Source organism: Elgaria multicarinata, chromosome 5, assembly GCF_023053635.1.
Source record: "Elgaria multicarinata webbii isolate HBS135686 ecotype San Diego chromosome 5, rElgMul1.1.pri, whole genome shotgun sequence".
In the NCBI taxonomy this organism is placed as follows: domain Eukaryota; kingdom Metazoa; phylum Chordata; class Lepidosauria; order Squamata; family Anguidae; genus Elgaria; species Elgaria multicarinata.
Window position 1 is genome coordinate 48,423,741 of NC_086175.1, and position 22,026 is coordinate 48,445,766.

At 40.5% G+C, this 22,026-nt stretch overlaps 1 protein-coding gene across 1 annotated transcript in view; it reads left to right on the forward strand.

The window, feature by feature from the left end:
* The window catches only part of JADE3 (jade family PHD finger 3), a 42,266-nt gene that overhangs the window by 5,359 nt on the left and 14,881 nt on the right, over positions 1-22,026 (forward strand). Inside the window, exons 2-3 of the mRNA XM_063126318.1 lie at positions 14,174-14,233; positions 18,281-18,363. Of these exons, the coding sequence (XP_062982388.1) occupies positions 14,185-14,233; positions 18,281-18,363 (132 nt within the window). The 5' untranslated portion in view covers positions 14,174-14,184. The remainder of the gene's footprint in view (positions 1-14,173; positions 14,234-18,280; positions 18,364-22,026) is intronic.

Consider the following 22,026-nt stretch of genomic DNA (forward strand, 5'->3'; position numbering starts at 1 on the left):
GAGGCATGTAGCGAGAGATATTGTGAGAAGTCTAAATGTTGTGGTATTAAAATTAACTATATTTAAAAATGTTAATGAAATCCTCTATTTACCTAATTGAAGGATTGGAGCATTTGGTGAATGGAAATTTCCAAAGTCTTAATGCAATATTGAAAAGCTTGCACCTACTTTAAAAACTAATCCTTTAGCATTACAAAGAGCTGATGAATGCTTTTTTGTTTGTGTGTTTAGTACTACTCACATGGTCTCAGAATTGTCTATAGTAATAAGGTGTGGTTGTATAGGAAGCAAGACTTGAACACTTGGCTCTACATTTATTTGTGTGTGTGTGTGTGTGTATGTATGTATAGTCAGTGCAAGAAGGCGCTTGTTAGATACAATAGAACTGGAATTAATAATGCAGGGGAGAAGGATGTTTTCCCAAAAGAGTGAAGTTTGCTCTGGCATCTGTTCTGACTGCTCTTGGGCCTGTGAAAAATAACCACTTTGGACTAGCTGAAAATCTTTCTATTTTACGCACCTCAGTAAAGCTCTTTGCTGTACTAGGGGAAAAAAACTCCTTTCCAGGCTAACAATGAAAAAAATAATACTCCAAACTGTTTTACAGGGGACTACATAATGATTTTTCAGGAATTTGTGAATAAGATTTTGCCTTCAGCAAAGGCATCTCTAATAGCTTTACAGATGGTTTCAAGAAATCTTCTTCCATAAAAAAAAGAGGAAACTTCTTGGATTCTCTTCAGAAATTCTTTCCTTTTTCCTGTTAACATCCATAAAACTCTGTTTGATTAAGAGATATGGAATGGTTAGAACATCTGTAGTTGTGCCAACTAATTATTTAAAGTTAATTTTGAAAATAAATAGGGTCTGGGTTCACAATAACCAACAATGGTTTAAATAGTCAACAGATGGTTATTTAACCCACCATTGGTTATCGTGTTGTGTGGAGGGCACCATTGGTTATTTCCTCTGTCACCGTTGTTTATTTTGTCAGCCACAGAGTTGCAAGGTCAAAGCAGTGGCTGCTGCTCTAGCCAGCTGGCAGAATAGATTTTTGGTCGCAATAGCTGATGGGATACTGGCAGGAGGGCGGGGGATGAGTGAGTCAACTCAGCATGAACTAATAGTCAACTCAACGCTGATCCTAATCTATACCACAGTTGATTATTATCATGTTGTGTGCAGAGTACTCCCTAGATACACAACTGTCAAGTTGATTATTACCCCATCACTGACTATCATGTTGTCTGAATGCAGCCAAGGTCTTGGCTATAGATACATGTTCACTACCAAAAATGTAATATTTTTATTGCATGTCCCAGCTAATGGATGGGTCATTTAGTTATTTGCTTTGAAAGAAAAATGAGCTAATGGCAGACTAGCAGATTGATAGGCTTTGCCCAGAAAAGTGAGTTGGAGTTCTGGGTGGTATTATTGTTTTCAAGCACTTTGGAAACATTTTAGAAAACAAAACACATCTTTGGAGGTAGGACTTCATCTAAATCCAGTTTGATATGGCTTTCACAAAGCTTCTCTAAGGCATAGAACAGTACATTCTGAGAAATTCCTCCAAAACATTGCCCTCCTTTTACTGAAAACTGAAATGGTTGCATTTACAATATAATAACTGGCAAGAGAGTTAAGAAACAGAATGTGCCAGCCAGGTGTTCATTTTTTTATGGAAGGGATTCAAATTCCTGTCCTAATCCAATATGTATGTATTATACCTAACCAATTCATTGTGGTTCATTCTTCCTTACCTTAAATATTTTACTCTTCTTTTAGAGAAAAATTGAGCTTAATATTTCAGGGATCTAATTAAGTGAATAAAGATCCTGACACATTGTGATGGGAATAGATGTGGGACAGAAGATCTTGTGTGTTAAGAGCATCTGCATGGGTGATTTTTAGGTTATAATTTGACCCAAATAAAGGAAAGGAAAAGACACTTGTAGATATGCAGCTGTAACTTACACGAATATGGAATATCTGCACTATGAATAGAAGTTAGGATGTGGTCATGCACTTAGCCTCTCCCCTAGAGTTTAATTCAAGATCAGTGTGGTGACCACAAATTTGGGCTTGGCTTGTAAGGCCAACCAAAAATTGTGGGCCCCAGAACCAGGGTTATACTTTAGTTGATGGTATTGAATTGACATAGTGCAGAAAAGTATATGTATTATGATCCATTAATTTCTTTAAACATTTCTTCATAATTCATTTTCCCCCAACCCTATCCTTGGTAGGAATTTTATTTATTTATTTATTTAATATTTGTTACATTTATATACCACCCCATAGCTGAAGTTCTCTATTGTCTGTATGTCTAGTGTCTACCGTTATTCAAAATGGTTTTAAAGTGATACAACTTTTTTGACGTGTTCTAGAGTCGTGTTTGCCTGAGTTTTTCATTCCACTGTGGTTTTTGCTCGCTGGCAGAAAAGTAAGCATGGGTGGAGTGAAACTTTTCCAGACTCTGCAGACTGCAGTGAAAATTGACAAGGATTAGGTATAATCATTTTGCTTCTGTTGGCTATTCCTCACGGTTTTCCCACAGCCAGACACAGGGCAGCTATTCACTGAGGAGGTGGCTCAAATGCAGCATGGGAGCAAAGAACAACAGTGTTACTTGCTATAGTCCGGAAGGAAGTGAACACAGAAGTGTTCCTTTCTAGCAAGTGACTGAATGGAAGGGGGTAATGAAAAGAGAGAATTCTTCTACAGGGAAATGTAAATATTGTCAAGTATTTCAGCAACAAAGTGGAACCTCTTTGTGGTGATCTAAAGAAAATGTAGAGATGAGCTGCTAATTTGAACTCTTTCAGGAGCAACTTCACCAATAGTATATTATATGAAACGAGATAGCATTGAGAGTATCCTGCAAGTTTGAATTCTTGTACCTCTCAATGCAGTTCTGAAACATATTAAGGATGGTGAAATACAGAGTTGCAACCTGCCGTCTTGATGCAATGTGCAAAAAGAAAAGAAAAATAGGTTGCTGTGTTTCCCTTCTGTTGCATGCTTTACTAAATATACTAATTAAAAGGTACTTCCACACATTCATTTCTGTTCAGTAAATATAGTTATAATGCAAGTTTCAGTTCTGTTATCCTAATTGTGTACATTATGAATTTTACTCATTAAAAGGGAAAGTCAGAATTTAAATGGTTGGTTTTGATAGTTTAGCAAAAATTATTCCTTGGAGTTTCTTTAGTGTAGTGTATTTTTTTCACATGAAGTTAGTGCAATCCCTTTTTTGTTGTTGTTGTCATTGTCTCTTGTCCCCCAGAAACACCTTCTTCAGGAAAGTACAATAGAAGCAGTGAGGAAAAGTTAAGTACCTACATGTCACTTCTTTGCTCCAAATTACTCCTTCCTGAAGCGTCTTTTCCCTGAAGGGGCCAGAAATGGTCATGGGGTTCAGTTACACAACATTTGCAACTAATGTTTATTTCATGCACTTAGTTAGAAGACATCTGACTACTAAAGAGGAATCTGACCGTTTCTATACATTTTAGTCAGACCAATTTAACTGGACTGGTTGTAATTGCTGTTGTGTTAATAGTGCATCTATGGCTACACCTTTCATTTCTGAGGTTGAGTTTAGAATGATACAGTTAGTGTACAATCCTGTGCCAATGCTCATAAGCCTCCTAACCTGGAGGCTTACCGGCATCCAATGCAGAGCGGTAGGAATGGCAGAGGCGATCTTCACCTCCACCATTCCTCTTGCTCTGCATTTTTCAGTCATCTAGCTGGGACGCATCAGAGTGGGAGGGAAGGAGGCTGGGAACGCCTTGCGATATGGTATACCACAGCTTTCTAAGGGCCATAGGATTGCCCCCTTATTGTTGAAGAGTGTCTCCAATTTTAGTTTTCAGAACAAGTGTGCATGGCTTTCTGCAGCTGGGGAAACAATGGATAGAATCCCAAGTAAAACCCTACTTAGAGCAGACCCATTGAAATTAATTGGACTTTCCCCACACTGATGCTGTCTTCCCTCCATCCATCATCTTACCATCCCCTGCCGCTGAAAAGTGGGCATTTCGCACTCCAGTCACATCCTCCCCACTCCAGTGGGCACGATAGTGGCCACTGAAATGAAGCTAGAAGCTGGTGTTCTGGGCAGCAGCAACCTCTCCGCCCCTCCTCCTTTCCAACGCATCCCTCCTTGTTCGCCCTCTTTCCCAAGCCATGCCAAATGGCCATTGCTTGGGCTTCTCTAGAGCTCAATGAAGAAGGGGGTCTGTCTTCTGCTGGATCACCCATGTGCACCCAAGCAATGGCTATTTGGTGCAGCTTGGGGAAAAGGGCAAGCAGGGAGGGGGCAGGAGAGATCACTGCCTTGGGCGCCCACGCAGGGAGCCAGCAGGGGGGATAACCTTGTGAAACGGCCCCTGGTGCTTTGTAAGGGAAGGATTGTGATTGTGCAGGAAAGGGAAGTGGCCAATCTCAAGGGAAAACAAGGGAGGAGTAGGAAAGGGGAGCCCCCATTTCAGGCAGTGGTGGGAGATAGAAACGCCCAAGCTGGGAAAGAGCCAATTGTGGAGCAGCAGTGACATTTCTGGTTTGTGATGGCTGTCAGGGTAGATTTTGTGCAGCAGTGACTGATGGGATACCAATGGGAGGACTGAGTGGGGAAGAGGGCAGGGCCTATGTCAATCAAATCCCACGTTGACTAATAACTCGATGCTGACCCTAACTCACACAACGGTTGACTAAAAACGTGTCATGTGGCGGATACCCCCAAATAGCCAACCGTGTTGTCTGAATGCGCTCTCTGTTGCAATGTATCATCCAAGTGTGTTGAAGCATTTTATTAGATGTTTTTGCAAGCCAAATTAATTATTGTTAGACATGGATCTTAACATAATGCATAACGTTTTTAAATAACATCTTGGGCACTACATATAGAAGAAGCACAATATTATTTGGGGTTGAAGGTTATTTCCAAAAGTTCAATGCTGCACTGTCTTGCAGTGTTCATGGCAGACACTGATTAGTTGCCTGACTTAAGAATATAAGATGTGCCATGCTTATCTCTGGTAAAAACATATCTGAACTGTAAGAACACAACATTATGGTTTAATACTAGAACTTAAAATGAACATGGAACCTGCAAATTTGTTGGTATCTATACAAATATAACAAAATGTTATTTTTAAAATTTGAGATCTGAAATCCAACAGGCGGTTTTGGATGTTTATGGATTTTAATTTAGGAAAAATAATTCCATGAACCTGTTGCACAGTTTTAGAGCTTTCTACCAAGCTGCTCATACTTCATACCTGCAAGCAATATTTTAACTAACATAATTAATTCAGTTATTTCAGTAGTATCTGAGTCCTTAAAAAGCTATAGCAATATAGTTCATCTGAAACTTGCCTTGAAGTGTAATCTTTCAGTATGCAAACAGTAGAGCTACATTTTTAAATGACTTTTGTGTAAGGAAATGTGTGTTTAAATGGCACTCATAGTTAATGGCACTCATAGTTAATATCTTTTACAAGGACCTTAAATGAATGTAAAACCGTATTAGCCATTAGATTTCCAATTTAGTATTGTTGCACTGATTTTTGAATAGACATTTCACACAGTTGCTAATTTACTTTGAGTCCATACTTTAGTCTCCTAGAATCTAATTTTGCTTTTGTATCCTAGATGTCATTTCTCCCCACACTGAAGCTTGTAGTTTAAAAGTACATTTTCACCATCAATTTAGAGGTTGAAAGAAGAAGCAAAAAGAAAGCTTAAAAAAAATAGCTGGAGCCTTGAAATGTTTGAAATTAATAAGTACTGCCAAAACCAAAATCCCTAGATAGTGAAATACCTACAACAATCTAAGTTAAGAGATCATAGCAGTAATCTTTGAGAAACTTTAAGGCTATTGATGTTCCTGCAAACTGGAGAAAGAAAGATAAATGTCCATCTTCCATAAAAAGAGGTACTTAACATCAGAAGTCTTTTGTAATTTGCATTCTCAAGAGGTCAGAAGTGATTGTTAAATGGACAGGTTTAAACCATTTATAACAAATGAAGTGAGTAATGCAAGCATTCCTAGATCTTTATAACTCATGCTAAACCAGTATGTCTTCCTAAGTTTATAAATTATTCAAAGATCAAAAAGTATTACTAAATAGATATTGCTGATATGTGTAGCTTGACTGATACGCAATAAGTTTTTGTTTAGCCAAATTGTTACATCATAAATGAGGAATATGGCAGCTTAAAAAAATAAGTCAAAGCCTTTAATAATATCCATATTTAAAACTATATTTCTAAAAAATGCAACTGAGGTTTGTTTGATTTTTAGTTACCAGGCTATTTTTACATCCTGTCCCTTATAGGGATAGGACTTTGGGGTGGATTCCTACATTGAGCAGGGGGTTGGACTCGATGGCCTTATAGGCCCCTTCCAACTCTACTATTCTATGATTCTATGATACACTTTCCAAGCTTTCACCAATTTGTTTCTGTTTTCACTGTGTGTGCTTCTTTAACCCAGTTGTACGATGGAAAGGGACTGGAACTGATGATAATCAATATGCTAGGACAGTGGTTCTCAACCTGGGGCACTCCAGATGTGTTGGACTGCATCTCCCAGAATGCCCCAGCCAGCTGGGGCATTCTGGGAGTTGTAGTCCAACACATCTGGAGCGCCCCAGGTTGAGAAAGGCTGTGCTAGGAGGATTACCTGAGTTTCTAACTGGCCGTGCGCTTATAATGTACTAGAAATTAAGGAACCAATCCTTTGACTTGTAGACTTTGTTTGAAGGGCTGTAGGATAGTGGGGATTTCCCCCACCGAGGTCAGAGACAGCACTCCAACTTCGGAAGGGGGATTTGGAGGTCTGATGCTCCTATTCAATCAGAGGCGGTGTAGAAGCAACTGCGCTGGCTGGCCTCCAGAGTCAAAAATTCAACCTCGGAGGAGGGAAAGGGGGCACTCCAATGTGCGGGGTTGGAAAGGAGACTACAGAGGCCAGAATACGAACTATCCTAAGTCCGTTCCAGCCTCCTTCCCCTGCCCTTGTGAAATGCAGTCACTAGATGTGCAAAAAATCTCATCTAGCGAAAAATGCAGGGCAGGAGGACAGGGAGGTGAAGATCACTTCTGCCGCTCTTCCTGCCCTGCATTGGATGATTGGAAGCCTCTGAGTTCGGGGGCTTCCTATTATAGTTGCGCCCTAAATGAAGAAAAACTTCTTTTGTAAAGCTACAAAGATGTTCCTTGGTGCAGAATTAAGATGTCTGAAGTGGCATCAGACTCTGGAGACAGATGCATTTTTTTCTTTCACAAGTAAAGATGTAATTTCCCTTGATTTCTCTAGCACACTCTTTAAAATGGCTATTTTAATACAAAGCACTGCACAATGGTTACATTCTGAATTCCAGAATTAGTGTTGAAATGGAGAGGAGTTGGGCCTTTAACTATTAAATGTGTAATAAAGCATTGGGGAGTACTATGCCAATTATCAAATGCTGGAAGAATGGAAATATATTCTCTGACGAACCTCAAAGGCATTATGAACTTTTAAGTCATATAGTTCATAACAATCCCACACAGTTTAGGGCATTAAAAATTCCCAGACCAAGAGGCACGTGGAACAATAAGGAATAACTGCTAAATGTGCATGTTTTTATAGAGCCATCTGTCAAATAAAAGAAATGTAACTGCTTTTTTTTTAAAAAAAAAAACAGCTGCAAAGTTCGTTTTGTTTAATTAAATGTTCTTAAAATATAAAAATGAGGGGATTTTTACTTCTGAAAAATCCCCTATGTGGGAGGGAATACCCTTTCTTTCCTGCATCTTCTCTGTGACTACTTCAACTGACACAAAGCACATATCTGTGCACAAAATAGCATGTGTTGTCACATATAAAATATTAAGCTATAGAAGGCACCAGAACAGTTTCCCAACACAGCATTTGCCTGATCAATAGCTAGGAAAAATTATAACACAGATGCTTTTGTTTAATTTGATGTTTTACGTTAACTGCAGCACTTCTTTAACCTCTTTGTATAAGGAACCCTGTCCTGCCACTTACTACCTCGTGAGCATCTCGTTTTGTTTAAACTGTGCCTTTTGCCAATAAAGGTGCATCATTTTAGATCTTATTGGCACGTCATGTTCTTTCATAGCATAAATCTTCACTACTTTTTCCAGGTGACCAAGCAATTGCTGATCTCTCACTTCTGCTGTAATTTGGAAAGGAGTATTTGTGTATCTTACCTTCAGTATTGGGGCTTCTGGTAAGACCACCACATGTTGCGTTGCAAAGGGAGTAGCACCATAACTCACTTGAGCTTCTACCTCACTCCTGTGTAATTTAAGAGTGGGCCCGCAGGTTGCAGCTTCAAATACCAGCTTCTGTTTTGGAATGTGAAGTGTGGCAGCATGGGCAGGGTTTCTGTTTGTGGCAAAGATACCCTAGGGAAACACCATCCTTGCTTGGATGGTGTCTCTGCAGGTAAGGGCTGGCTGATTAGCTCTCTTAGTGGGCAGTAGGGATGCTACATCAAGTGGCTCGTCATGTCCAGAGGACAATGTATCCACAACAGTCTATTTTGAAGGGTAAAATCTCACAGGATGAGGTATAATGCAAAATCTTGGAGGATGGGACACACGCGTCAGAACAGAAAGTGAAATAGCATTGATGAGATCAGATTGTGAGGTAGATATAAACTGAGACAGATAAGGAATTAAAGAGGCTTGCTTTAGTCCTGTGCTATAAGGTGACAGGCCTGCAAAGGTCTAGGGATAAAGAGTCATGGTTTCCTTAGTCTGAGGCCTTCTTGAGGTTCCTTGAGAACTCTGGCTATGCTTCTATGAAGAAGGAAAGCTGTAAGAGGCTTGGCACACCTTAAGCAGTTGACATAGCTCACATTCAGCTGTAATTCCAGCCATGTTGCAGTACACTCTATGTGTATTTGGGTAGAACTAACTTCTAAAATTCTTTGGTTGTGGCACCGCAGTTAAGGAATTCCCTTGCCCTTCCCCCAAAATACACTATCCAGCAGTTACTATGTTTTCTTTGAGGCAGTAAAAAGTTTTGAAAAGAACATTTTTGTTTTCCCAACTGCTTTAACTATTTTATGTATGCTTTACAAACTGGTAGTTTCTGTTGTGTTTAAGTGTTTAGCTGTTTCTGTATTTGCATTTGTTCTTCATTTGTGTTATAAAGCACCTTGGGATATATATTAGTAGCAGATATTCATGATGTTGCTCAGTCCGAATAATGTTAATCCGCTTCCCTCTGCTCATCGTTGATGCTGCTCTTCGCCAATGAGTAGCACTGCTAAGGAGTGGAGGGAAGTGGCTCTCAGGGGATGCAGGCAGTTCCTGACAAGGCATGCTGGGATGTGTAGCCATTTCCCCATGGCTGCGGACGATCCCCTGAGATCTCTGAAATGTCTACACTTCCCGGCATGCCTTTGGCATTCCACAGATGGCCCCGTCCTCTGAGAGGCACTCAACACTTTCTGGGAGTTGTAGGCATCAGTGAAGGATTTGTTTTTTAAAAATTAAAAAAAATAGTTAAACTGCAAAAATTCAAGTTTTGAGATTTTGCGGGTACATTGTACAGGAAGATCTATCAGCGTTCCAAATTTCAAATTTGTAGCTCATCTAGAAGTGGGTAAACATTTCTGGAAATACAAACCCGCACGTACTTTCAGCCTTATAGGTAGAGATGAAGGTTGTTAAATGTCTTAAATAAAAGTAATGCCTATTTCCAGCAGAAATCCTGTCAGCTTAGCATGCTGTGTTGCTGTGTCATTGTAACAATTGCGAGTATCTCATTTGCACCAGATGGCACATCAGCTACTGAAATGTCTGCTGTAACTTATAGTGAAACTTGAAAGACTTGAAGTCTTGCTCACTTTCACTTTAAACCAATAGTCAGGTGCAGGGTAAATTAGATATTATCTGCACTTCAGTTGTAATTGGTTTGCTATGGCTCTCCCCTTGAATTGTAAGTTCTAGAAGGTGGCTAGGAATCTTTAATGGAATTCTTATCTCTCTCATAAAACTATAATTCCCAAGATTCCTTGGAGGAAGTTATGGCAGTTAAACTGGCTTGTGTTTGTGGTACAAGATACAGCTTCATGGTCCTAGATGGAAAACTGCTGCTCATTGTTCAAAGTTGGGTCTCCCATAATGTCTGTTCTTGGGAATCTGCCCATTTCCTTGGGTATTTTTCTAAAGTCTGCCTGTGTAAAAACAGACATCAGCCATGTAAATTGTGGCGAAGGATTTTTACTGCAGGGATGATCTTGCCAGAGGAGGAATCTTTCTTCTGTCTGATGCTGTCGTCATTTAGCACCAAGATGTGTGTTCATGATTAGTGTTGAGGTCTGTTGAGCATTTCAGTCATCAAGCTGATATGGACTTGAGAAGACCTATTGCAATGACTTAATCATGTCTGTAGAGGAAGATTGTAGCCATCAGTATTGAGAGGGTGAGCAGATGCAACTATTTTATTTCATTTTGAACATCACATCCCTTGTACAAAAGTGGCTGGATTCAGACATAAGGCAAAACCATGGTTTGGACTAGACTAATTAACAACCCACACCACAGTTTACATATTCCAGATGTACAATAGGCAAACCATGGTTTAGAGCAGCTTGTCTGTTTTCATTTTCTATCTGCTCAGCACTCAGCTTCATCTAAATATTACTGTGCTTCCTGAGGATTAGGGATGTTCTACATGAATCGCAAAGTTTTAAGGTATTTGTAAGGTATTTTTCAGAAGCGTCTTTGAATGGATGGTACACCTTGATTTAAACTTTAACGCACCCTCTTTATAATGGAGCTATGTGATGTGTGGGGAATTTATTAGATATGCTGTGAAAGAGAGCTTCGGCTATTGGGCATTATAAAAATGTAATAAATAAATAAATATTCCAGATTTGGATCTGAATCTGTGTTCTGAGGTCTTTAGTTTGGTACTCTCCTCTCTCCCCCACACACACTTTAATAGGTTAACATTTGAAATGCAGAGAAATGTTGAAGAATGGCTAAAAATAATATTGGATATGGTGCTAATGATCCATTAATGCAATATATTAAACCTCTTGCAGTGACTGTGTGGAAAACAATTTTGTAAATATCAGGTCTGATTCATTACATTTTTAACAGTAGGAATTATATTATGAATCATGCTGCTGAAAATATTTCAGTACTGTGAATGTCCTTTCAGCCATATAATAGGTGTGATCTGCTTCTTACGCTTAGTATGGTTATTCAAATTTTAAAGAAATATTATTTTGAAGGAATCTGTGAATAGTCAGAGAGTGAGTACCTGATGCTGCAGTGTACGTGGACCTAATCTTTCCCTTGGATTGGAGATTACTAGGTTCCTCGTGTAAGAGCAGAAGTATAATAAATATTTAAAAAGAAATGCAATTGGCTTGCTTGGTGGTATTAATTCTGCTGCTGCTATTTTAGGCTGCTGGTTGCTGAGTCTATATTTAGAATCCCTTCACGGTATGTGGTAGTCTACTACCAGCATCAGTACATCTGCAGGCATTCTGTGCCCTCTTGAATATAGGTCAACGCTGGAAGGGTTCTTCCTTGTTGTATGTACCAGGCTTCCCAAGCAGTGGCATAGTTTTAGATCTAGATTTTATTTAATGAGTAGCTGTATGTTGCATTGCTGACTCCAGACATTTTATCATGTTCATATTTTGTGTTGTGTTTTTGTTTCTAATGCCCCAATGTCTTCTCTGGAATAATTGGCCTTACTTCTTCTCCGTTGGGACGTTCTTAGCAATAACAGTCTCTACTATACCACCTTATTTCTAAGAAAGAAGTTATTTAAAAACAAATGTGCTTTGTAAGACTCCTGCCTAGATATGTGAAGGCCCGGAAATATTCGGGGGGAAATGTCATTGTTGTCCCCTGTTTTTCCCAGAAGCCTTTTTTGTTTTTTTCCTGAAAAAAATAAGAAAAAAGGTTTATGGGATGTTTTATTTTAGCATGATGAATACAGTGTTTAAGACAAGGTGTTCAGATATTTACTTCTCCAAATGATTTCTAAAAACTATGTACAGTATCAGATTATTACAATTTCTGTGCACCAATGATAAGCAAGTCCTAGGTTGCAAACTGAGACTACAACTCTCAAATGCAAGAGCGAGATGCATTTCTGCCTCTAGGGGGCACTGCCATTGAAGCAGAGACTGAAACTGATAGTGCTAGCTATAGCTCAGAAAATGAGTCTAATTAAATTTCGTGCATATTAATTGAAGCTTGGTCCCCCCTTTTTTTCTCAGTTCTTTTTATGGGAATGGGTGCTTTATGTCTGCTTGACACTGGAGAACTAGCGGAAACATAAATAATTTTCTTTGTTACTGATGGTGGTGGTTTCTTCTGTTGTTTTTTTAAATTGTTTTTTGCCTGCTCATAAACTGGCAAAAACAAAGAGGTTCATTACAGTTCAGGTGTTCATAACAGTTCAGGAGTTTGAAACTCTGTTTGTTACCCTTTTTTTAAAAAAAAATTAAAAAGTAAATTAAATTTGTAATAATTGTTTGAATACACTGTACTTTTACTATACTAAATGTAATAATTTCATGTCAAACCAACTTGGACATAATTATAGTTTATGTTCCTAAAGTAACAAAGTGACTTTCAATCTGTAAAAAGCATTATTTCAATTTCCCCCAAAAAATTTGTCCCCCCCCCCAAAAAAAAAACCTGGAACCCCCCCCCCCCCCCAATGTTTCCCCCCCATGGCTTCAAAATTTCTGGTAATTTTACATCTCTACGGCTACCTTGTGCAGACAGAACAGGCTTTATAGAAAAAAACTTTTTCCAGGTTTCCAAATTACAAACTTTTGATGCTGTCTTAAGAGCAGGAAAGTTTCTGCTGTGTTTCTGAATGTTAAATAGTATTAGTTAATTAGATCCACCTTCACTTTTGATTAGATAGAGAATGGATTGGCTTGCTGATGGATTTTTTTCCCCTTGTCCAATGAGAGCATGAGGTGCAGCAGGTACAAATAAGGAATTTCACTTTATCCAGCAATCTCATGCTTCTTCAGAACACTCTGAATGATCAGTTATTCTATGAAAGGTCCATTGGGTCTATTCAGTTACTGAGAATGGTAGCTGCGAACAGAGGGAGAGCAAAGATCTCCCGTAAAAGGACGTGGCCTGCTTCCATTCCACACTTCTCCAAGTGTCACTTCAACACTTAAAACCCTGGGGATCACTTTACTAAGGGGGCAATTTGGTCCCCTTTTCCCAACTTGTCAACAGCTGTCAAAGTTGCCTATATGCTGTCCCATCTTGTTAATTACCTTGTATGTTTCATACTGCAGTTCCTTCCCTTTGACAGCTGAAACATATAAGGTAATATGACAGCTGCAAGTGTGCACTTGCACAACAGTGAAAAACTGAGCAAAAACCGATTAGTGAAGACCTTTTTATTCTCCAAGTATTTTAACAGTCTATAAATTAATTTTTACTTTGCTGTTTTAAATTTGTATTTCTGCACTGCTGCTGATTTTATCCTGGTTCTGCTTTTATATTGTAATTTATATTATGGTTTTATTCTGTTGTTTTATACTTTGAATGGTCTTAATTTTTGTGAACCGCTCAGAGAGCTTCAGCTATTGGGCAGTATGGAAATGCAATAAATAAATAAATAAATAAATAATGAAGACATTTGTGCAATTCCCTCAGGCTGAAACACACACACATTCTGGCCCCATTTGTGCAAATATTGGAGCCCGGGGGTGGGGAAAAGTCTGGAAACAAAAACAGGGTCATGTTTGGAGCAAGGAGGTGGATAAGATGGGCAGACAAGATGGGTTCTGCCGCAAAGTCCCCTGGGATACGTGCTGGAGCCGACTGGAGGACCAAAGGGGAAGGAGGAGGAGAACAACCCACGGTAAGTCTGTCTGTTGAGATCACCGTGAGTTGTTCTGCAAACAACCCACACTGTGTTGCTTGTTCTCCGGGGTGGGTTGTCATGTCGTCTGAACTCATCCATTAAGTAACGTGATCTGACAAAGTTTGAAAGCTCTCTTTAAAAAAATCCTGTGTATGTGTAAGTATCCTGCTATCAGGCAGCAGGAATTGCTCTGTGTATGTATGTTTGTGTTTTACCTCATAGCAAGAATTTTCACCAACCATTTATTTTTCCTCTCCCCTTCCTTTCCAGGATGCGTCAGGATGAAACGCCACAGGCATCTAAGCAGCAGTGACAGTTCAGACAATGAAAGTAAGTAGTGTGATCTAGTTTTCCTTTGATCTGCCACCTCCTCATGTGGTTTCCTTCTCTGGTTTGAGGGCAAACTGTTACACCACTTTTTACGGCTAAAGAAAAAGCTTGAGTTTTTCGTTTTGTTTTTCATTTCCTCTTGCTCATTGTGGCATTTGGTATTTTCAGAGAGGGGCTTTTTTTTTAAAGCTGACCAACATTTGGTAGAAGAAAGTGGCTGTTCAATATATATTCTTAAGAATCTTTTTTTAGAATTGAAAAGCGACCTAAGTCTGATTCAAGAGAACTTTGATATACTTAAATATATGATCTGACCCCGATCACGAATGCCTTAATTACATAATGTTTGGACTACTGTAACACTTTCTACATGGGACCGCCTTTGAAAACTGTTTGGAAACTTTCTGTGGTGATTGGGTAGTGACTGAGAGAGCGACTTTTGAGTATTGTATATAAAAGAACATATATTGATAGAGCCATTAAGAGTAACTTGTTTATTATTCAACAACTGATTTACTGTAATTAATAGCACTTTCTTTGTTTATAAAATTCTGCACCTTCTGCTCTTAGCTATATGAGTGGGAGGTAAAAAGGGAGCAGTACAAGGTTATAAAGAAAAGTCACAGATAGAGGACTGAGTAAAGGGCTGGTCCTGAGCCTTAAAGGTCATGGTGGCAGCAAAATCCAGTGTGTGTGTGAGAGAAGGTGGTTCCTGCTACGGGGTGAGAAAGGCCTTAGAGAAAGGGAATTCTCACTAGCATAGGGGTAGGAATGCCACACTGCTCCCAGGCTATGGAACTCCCTGCCAAGGGAGGCTAGGTTGGTTTCCTCTCTACTATCCCTCCACTGCAGGCAAAGGCATTTTTATTTGAGCAGGTCTTTGGCATGTAATTTTGTCTGTTGGGTTGGATGCTGTTTACCCTTTCTTAACTTTATATATAGAGTACCTGAAAAGCTAAATATATTTACATTAATATAATAAACCAAGGCCATTTCTACACCTGCCGTTTTTCCAGGGATCGTCCCGGGATCATCCCTGTGCATGCAAATGACACATGGGATCCTGGGAGCAGGCAGGGACGATCCCTCCATTTTCCTGGGATAATCCTTAGGTGTAGAAAGGACCCAAGTTAACCTAAGAAGCAGGTGATTTTATCACAGTACTTTTTAGACTCCAACTATTATTTTTTCAGTACTATTTACAGTTGCTTTTGAACATGTAAACATTGAGTCTAGTTTACAGAGAAGTTTCTAAATGAGGCACTGTATGTCCTAAATTCTCATGTGCCTGCAGCACATATCTGTTCTGGCAAGCGGTACAGATACCCCTGGCTGAAGAGCCCACATCCAGTCCTCTCTTTGCCCCTCCCCCACCTACTCTTGCTGTTGCCTAGTTACTCTTTCAGCAACATTTCACTTTAGCAACCATAAACCCAGTTGAGAGCAGAGAAATGTAGTCAAAGTAAGAGAGGGGTTGGGGCTCTGATTTCCATTTCACTCTACTCTCTGACTGCTAAAGCAAAAGTGAGGCTCTGTTTGGGAGGGTTAGGGAGCAGCACGCTTCCCCTTGCTGGGAACATCAGGCAAGGGTTTGAAAGGGATCTCCTGACAGTGAATGAATACAGGTATCGGTGGAATGAAGCACATAATAAACATATGGCTGTAGTGGGCACATGCATTTGTAACCTGTGATGTTCAGACAGTGTGTGATCTGAACTGGCCTGGTTCACATGAAATGACAACCCAGGTTATGGGTAGGGCTGGATTGCACACTTGAACAGCCCACCATGGTTTATCTAAGCCATGGTGGACTGCCGAGTATGTGAGTGGCCATTTTGAATATTTAGTACCTGGCCACAGTTTGTCATGTCATATGAACCATAAGATTATGGGTTAATGCAAGGGTTAAACTGCCCTCGCATAACCATTGGTCTTGTTTAACCCTCACATAACCCATGATCCCCAGGTTCACACGGCACAACAAGCTGCACCTGGGTGCTGAATATACAAATTCCATCTGACATGTGTTGCAGCCCACCATAGCTTAAACAACCCATGGTGGGCTGTTTTGAGCATGTAAACCAGGCCTGTGGTTTGTGTATGTGTTGTCATTGAATTGTGGCTTGTCATTATGTGCGAACCCTGCACTACAGTTTAACTATGCATTGTTAACCATCAACAACCGAGGAAGAGAACACATGGTTTGTTGTTGGGTTGTAAACTCTGGGGCTGTTCGCACAACACGACAGCCCACTGTGGGTTATTTAGACCCTGCTCTTTAGCTATAAAGCAACTTCCAAAGATAAGTAGATGACAGTCCCTGCCCTCCACTAAACAATTTAGATTTAAGATATATTTTTTAAAAAAAACATATTTGAGAAAATAGTGATGGTGACAGCTTACTTCCACTTACGTTGCAGTAGCCCCTTGCGGGGACAAAGGGCACAAACCCTGCTTTGTAAAGCAGGTTGAGAAAGCAATGACAGTTTGCCTCACTGACATATCAGGGCACTATACTCATAAAACTCCGAATATGCTACAATATAGCACAATAAAATAATAAAACCCCATCACTGTAAATAAAAATCAAAAGCATAAAATGAGCAAAGTAAACTAAACAAATCAGTATAATATTTAAAAATGCCTAGGCAAATATGTTTTAACCTGGTGCTTAAATGATATTGTCAACACCAGTTGAGCTTCAAAGGGAAGGATATTCACAATTGTAGGTAAATTGTGGGGGGGTTGTGGTTTTGAATAATGCATTCACATAGCAGAAGATGATTCATGTTGTGGTATAACAAAGTTCAGTTGTATGTCAAGCAAAGAAAAAAATTATGAGGATTGATGTGCAGCACCTTTAATTTTGGGGTTCTTCTCTACGTTGCTTCAGTTTAGCCTTAATTCTGTTCTTAAGTCCTGTCTCCCTTAAGTATTTTGCCAGGCTTTTATTTCAATACGATTTGCTTCTGTGATATAAATTTCTCTTGCTCCTGTTGAGTCATTTGCTTACTGAACCTTCAGTGAAAAGTACCATTGTAAGCTTTGTTTTGACAATCAAGGTCCAGGGGGTTGTTATCTCAGGACTGAGCACATCCCAGAACTTCTTTTCAGGGTGGACTCACCCAGTGCTGCTGCTAAGGCCAGACCTCCAAGTAGAAGTCCTGCACTCTGAAACTTGGAGGGTCCCCAAATGCATTCTCCCCTACCCCCTCCTTGCTCACTCTACTTCCTTTCCTCCCACCAATGCTCTACTCACTCTCTTCTCCCCCACACGGCTTTCTTTCTTTTTTTTAGAAGAAACCAGGCACACTGCAAGGGAAGCTGCAGTCATGCCTAGCATCTTCACTCTCCCAGATGGCTGCTAGATGGCCATGTGGGCCCAGAAAAACACTGGGGAAATAAACATTCTGGTTTTGACTGCAGCTTTGCTCTGTAGCGTGCACAATCTCTTCTATGTTTTTAAACCTGCCTTGTAATGGGGGTGTTAGTAGGAACAAGCACTGGGCAGAGAAGCAAGGAGAACATAATGGATGAGAGCGCTGTACAGGAGGGGGGAGAATGGGAGTGAATTGGTGAGGGGGGCGGAGGAGTGCCTCTCAGGAGTGTGCGAGCTCCCAGAGGGCATTTTCCCTTGGGTTCCTCAACCCTGACAGTGCCACTGGAGCCACCATGCCAGCTAGTTGACTATTATTGGTCATTCACAAACCATTGTGTTTCTTTTGGGAACTCAACAATCCATTGATCACAGATAACATTGTTTTTGGATCTGTTTACTTCAGCCTCTCTTCAACCATTTATCCTTTGAATGTACATACAAATCAAAAGTTGAATAAAGCAGTTCTGTCACAACAGAGTCATAATTGGTTCTCTTGCTGCTAACAGGATATGAACAGTTATGGTCACACCTACAGGGCAAAATCTGTTGATCGTGATTGAGTCAGCCACAGAGACCACAGTACCTGATTCCCTATAATTTTAGGAGGCCTAGAAATACTGTGTTGCATAAAACTTCTAATTCTCATCTTTTTGTTGCTGTTTATATAGGTCCGTCAACTTCCTTCTCGTTTTGTTCTAAGTACAGGAGCAAATCAAAAACACCAGCAAATGAGCAAAAGAAACCTGCTGAGGTAAGAATTATTCTCATATTCTTAAATGTTATGCATTTACCATGACTGTTGTTTACCAGCATAACTGTTTGGATGTTTGCTTTTTCTAGTTCCCAGTTAATTTTCTTTTTACATTGGGATCTATATTGACAGGAGTGAATATGCCAAGCAGCATTACTTTGCAACCACACATACCTGTTTGTGCTGGTATTTTGATCCTATTTGTTAGTTTTTTAAAAAAACGCTTTCCTGCTTTCAAAATATGGTGTACAAATAAACCACATTCCTGCAACAGCTTTTTAAATATGAACATTTCAGCAATCACAATAACATTCCTTATTGCTTAAACAAAAAGAAAACATTCAGCATTTTATGGCCATTTTTGATTGCAGCCACTGTGTTTTAGGATTAGATGCTGTGATAAAATAGGATTCATGTTCCCAACTCTACCTGGTGAGATCTCAATTTACCAGATGTCAAATGAGGAAAACTTGCCCTTTTTCCTCTCCTATTCCCTTAAGTCAGGGATGGGGAACACGTGGCTTTCCAGATGTTATTGGACTGCAGCTGCCAACATGATGAAATTGCAGTCCACCAACATCTGGAGGGCCCCTTGTACTTACACTTTTCTACCACCACTACTTGACAACTATTGTGAATTTCTGTCTCAGTGCCTCCGGTTGTTAAGCTTCTCTCATGTGAGTCCCCTGCACACACACACACACACACACACCAGTCCTTTTGAGTCCCAGACACACACACACACACACACACACACGTCCTTTTTCCCATTGTACCTTGGGCAGAGATCAGTTTCTGGGTATGATTGGGGTAACCGCTAAAAACAAGGTGTGAGAAAACATCACAAACTAAAAAAATAATTAAGAAAATGATGTAAATTGCAACATCTGAACAAAGTACAAAATTAGAGTTCTAGTCTAGAATATAGAATTGAGGAAAGGGATGTAATGTAAAGGTGGAACTAGAGTAGACCAAATACACAGCATCCTTCCTTTAATTTACATCCATGGAGTGGACTTGGGATGCCACTGTGGTTTCTTTTCCCTGCCCTGCATGTGCTACATGTATGACTGCTATTTGCATGAGTACCCATGACGTTGCGCTGGTTGCTGTGTGTTTGAAGCTGGCCTGGTGTGTGGCAGGGGTGCCTTCATACTCACACTACAACCCCTACTACAAGGGTGGGTAAGAAGCCACCCCTGTCACGCACCGGGCTAGGTTCAGACAACACAGCAACCTGTGTGACATCACAGGTAATTATGCAGATAGTGGTTGTGCGCATGGCAGCAAGAGAAGAAGCCGCCATGATCATCCGAACCCAGTCCTTGTGACTGCATAGCATGAGAAGGGAGTTAACCTCCCCCCCTCGTGCCACAGTCCCAGTGAAAATTCCCTCCTCCTGCCTGCCCTCCAGTTACCACTAAGGTTACAGTGCTATGCACACTTGCTTGAGGTAGAACTCAGTGGGATTTACTCTTGTGTAAATATTAGAGTAGGCTGTAAAATATGTAGTTTTCTTCTAATGTTACTGAAAATATTAAACATAACTAATTGAAAGCATTGTAACATGAAACAGATTTTGACGGATTGTCTGATCCTCAAGCGTGTTTTCTGCAGGACATAAGGGGCTTTAGGGGAGAAACCCTCATTTCACAAACTGCATTCTGCTTATAACTCTTGGAACGTAGCCATTGTTTTTTGTTAGCCTTGCACTGAGTTGCTTTCTTGGGGAAATTGCCAGACAACTTAAACTTATGCAACCCTTTTAAAATTTCAGCACCAGTGCTCAAGAGCTTAGCCCCCCCCCCCGAAATGTTAAAGTATTTGCTGAATGCCTAACATGATTAGGATTATTTGTGCAAAAAGATGAAATGCAGATGACAGGAGAACACAACAGTGATGACCAGATGTCACATTTGCCTTTAAGCTATAGTGTTGAAAAATGCAGGCTCCTTTGGGACCATTCTTCCTTTTGATGCTAGTAGTCAGTTTTCTTCATTGAAATCTTTGAGCTTCTTCCCCAAAACAATTAAAGAGAATAACCCTTTGTTTCCTTACTGCTAAATTGAGATTAACTCTTTACTTGCAACTTGCAGGTTGACAAGATTTAAAGAGAGGGGTTTTCAAGACTTCAAAGTAGATACAGGAAAGAGAATTTCATGTTTAGTAGATTGACTCTTTGATTGGGGTTGGACTACACGATAGCCCGCAATGGCTTATATGGCCAAAATAACTTACTCTGATAACCCATGATCTGCGGTAGGGGTTATTTAACCTGTCGTGGGCTATCGTCTCCTCCGGTGGTCACCATGGGTTATTTTGGTCTCCTTCAGAGATGAGCAACAAGAACTGTTCAGATTGCTGCCGCTCTGGTGTTCACGGGTGTTTTCTGTGAAATGGAATCAGCTTAGATGGGTTATTTCAGCAGTCTATGGAGGGAAACGTGCAATTGCACTTTAGCGTTATAACACTTCAGCGATATTGAGAACACTTTAAGGCACCTATGCCAGCAATATATGGTGGGAAATGCACAATTGCGTTTTAGTGCTGTATCGCTTTAGAAAATGAGCAAAAAAATGCTGTAGTGGATGAGCACTCAAAGCGTGCTACTGCCAGTGGGTGAAACACAAGGAATGGGGGTGGGTGGGGAGAGAAGATTTGTAAGATTTAAGGGTGCTTCCCTATGAGAGGCATCTGTGTAAGAGATTTTGTCCCGATCCTGCAAAATTCTAAGGGTTTATTTGTGGTCCCCCCTCTTTTGGTGGACCTGGGGCTTTCCACTCTTTTGTGTGTAATCGCTCAGGGTTTTGATGGTGCATTGGGTGCCTCTCAACTAGGGGAGGCTGTTTATAAAGTTTTATCCCAATCCTGCAAGCTTCCAGTGCTTAGAGTCACCAACCCCTTGTTGGGGTGAAGGTGGAAGTGCTGGATTAAGCCCCTGTACGTTACCCCACACCTTTCCCCTCTCATTGGGATATTGTGGAAGGTTAAAACAGGCTGCTGCTATGGGTGAAATAGCGCCACCGCTTGGGAAGGAAGACTGCAGCAGGATAGGGGGCGGGGGGATGACTCAGGTTATGCTCAGTAGCTTATTTGTCTGATTGTGTGTGGGATAACAGTAGCTTATTTTATTAAATAAGCTACTCTGCAAAGTTTATTAAGCTACTGGCTTAAAGCGATGTCCGAGCCCCAACTTTTAATGTTTTTCCTCCCATTCCTTATTGTGAGCAGGAATGGTGCAGAGTGGTAAGCGGCAGTTACTGCAGCCGAAACTCTCCTCATGGCCTGAGTTCAATCCCAGTGGAAGCTGGTTCTCAGGCAGCCAGCTCAGGTCGACTCGGCCTTCCATACTTCCGAGGTTGGTAAAATGAGTACCCAGCTAGCTGGGGGAAAGGTAACCACGACTGGGGAAGGCAGTGGCAAACCACCCCGCTACAAAGTCTGCCAAGAAAACGTCAGCGAAAGCAGGCATCCCTGTAGAAGTCAGCAATGACTCAAGTGCTTGCACGAGAGGTTCCTTTCCGTTCCTTTATCCCTTACCTCAGGGGTAGACAGAAATATGTTCTTCAGATGTTCTGGACTTCAACTCCCAGCATTCTTGGTAATTGAAGTTCAAAAGATCTGGCAGTCTTCTGCACACTTGCCTTACCTGATCCCCTGTAG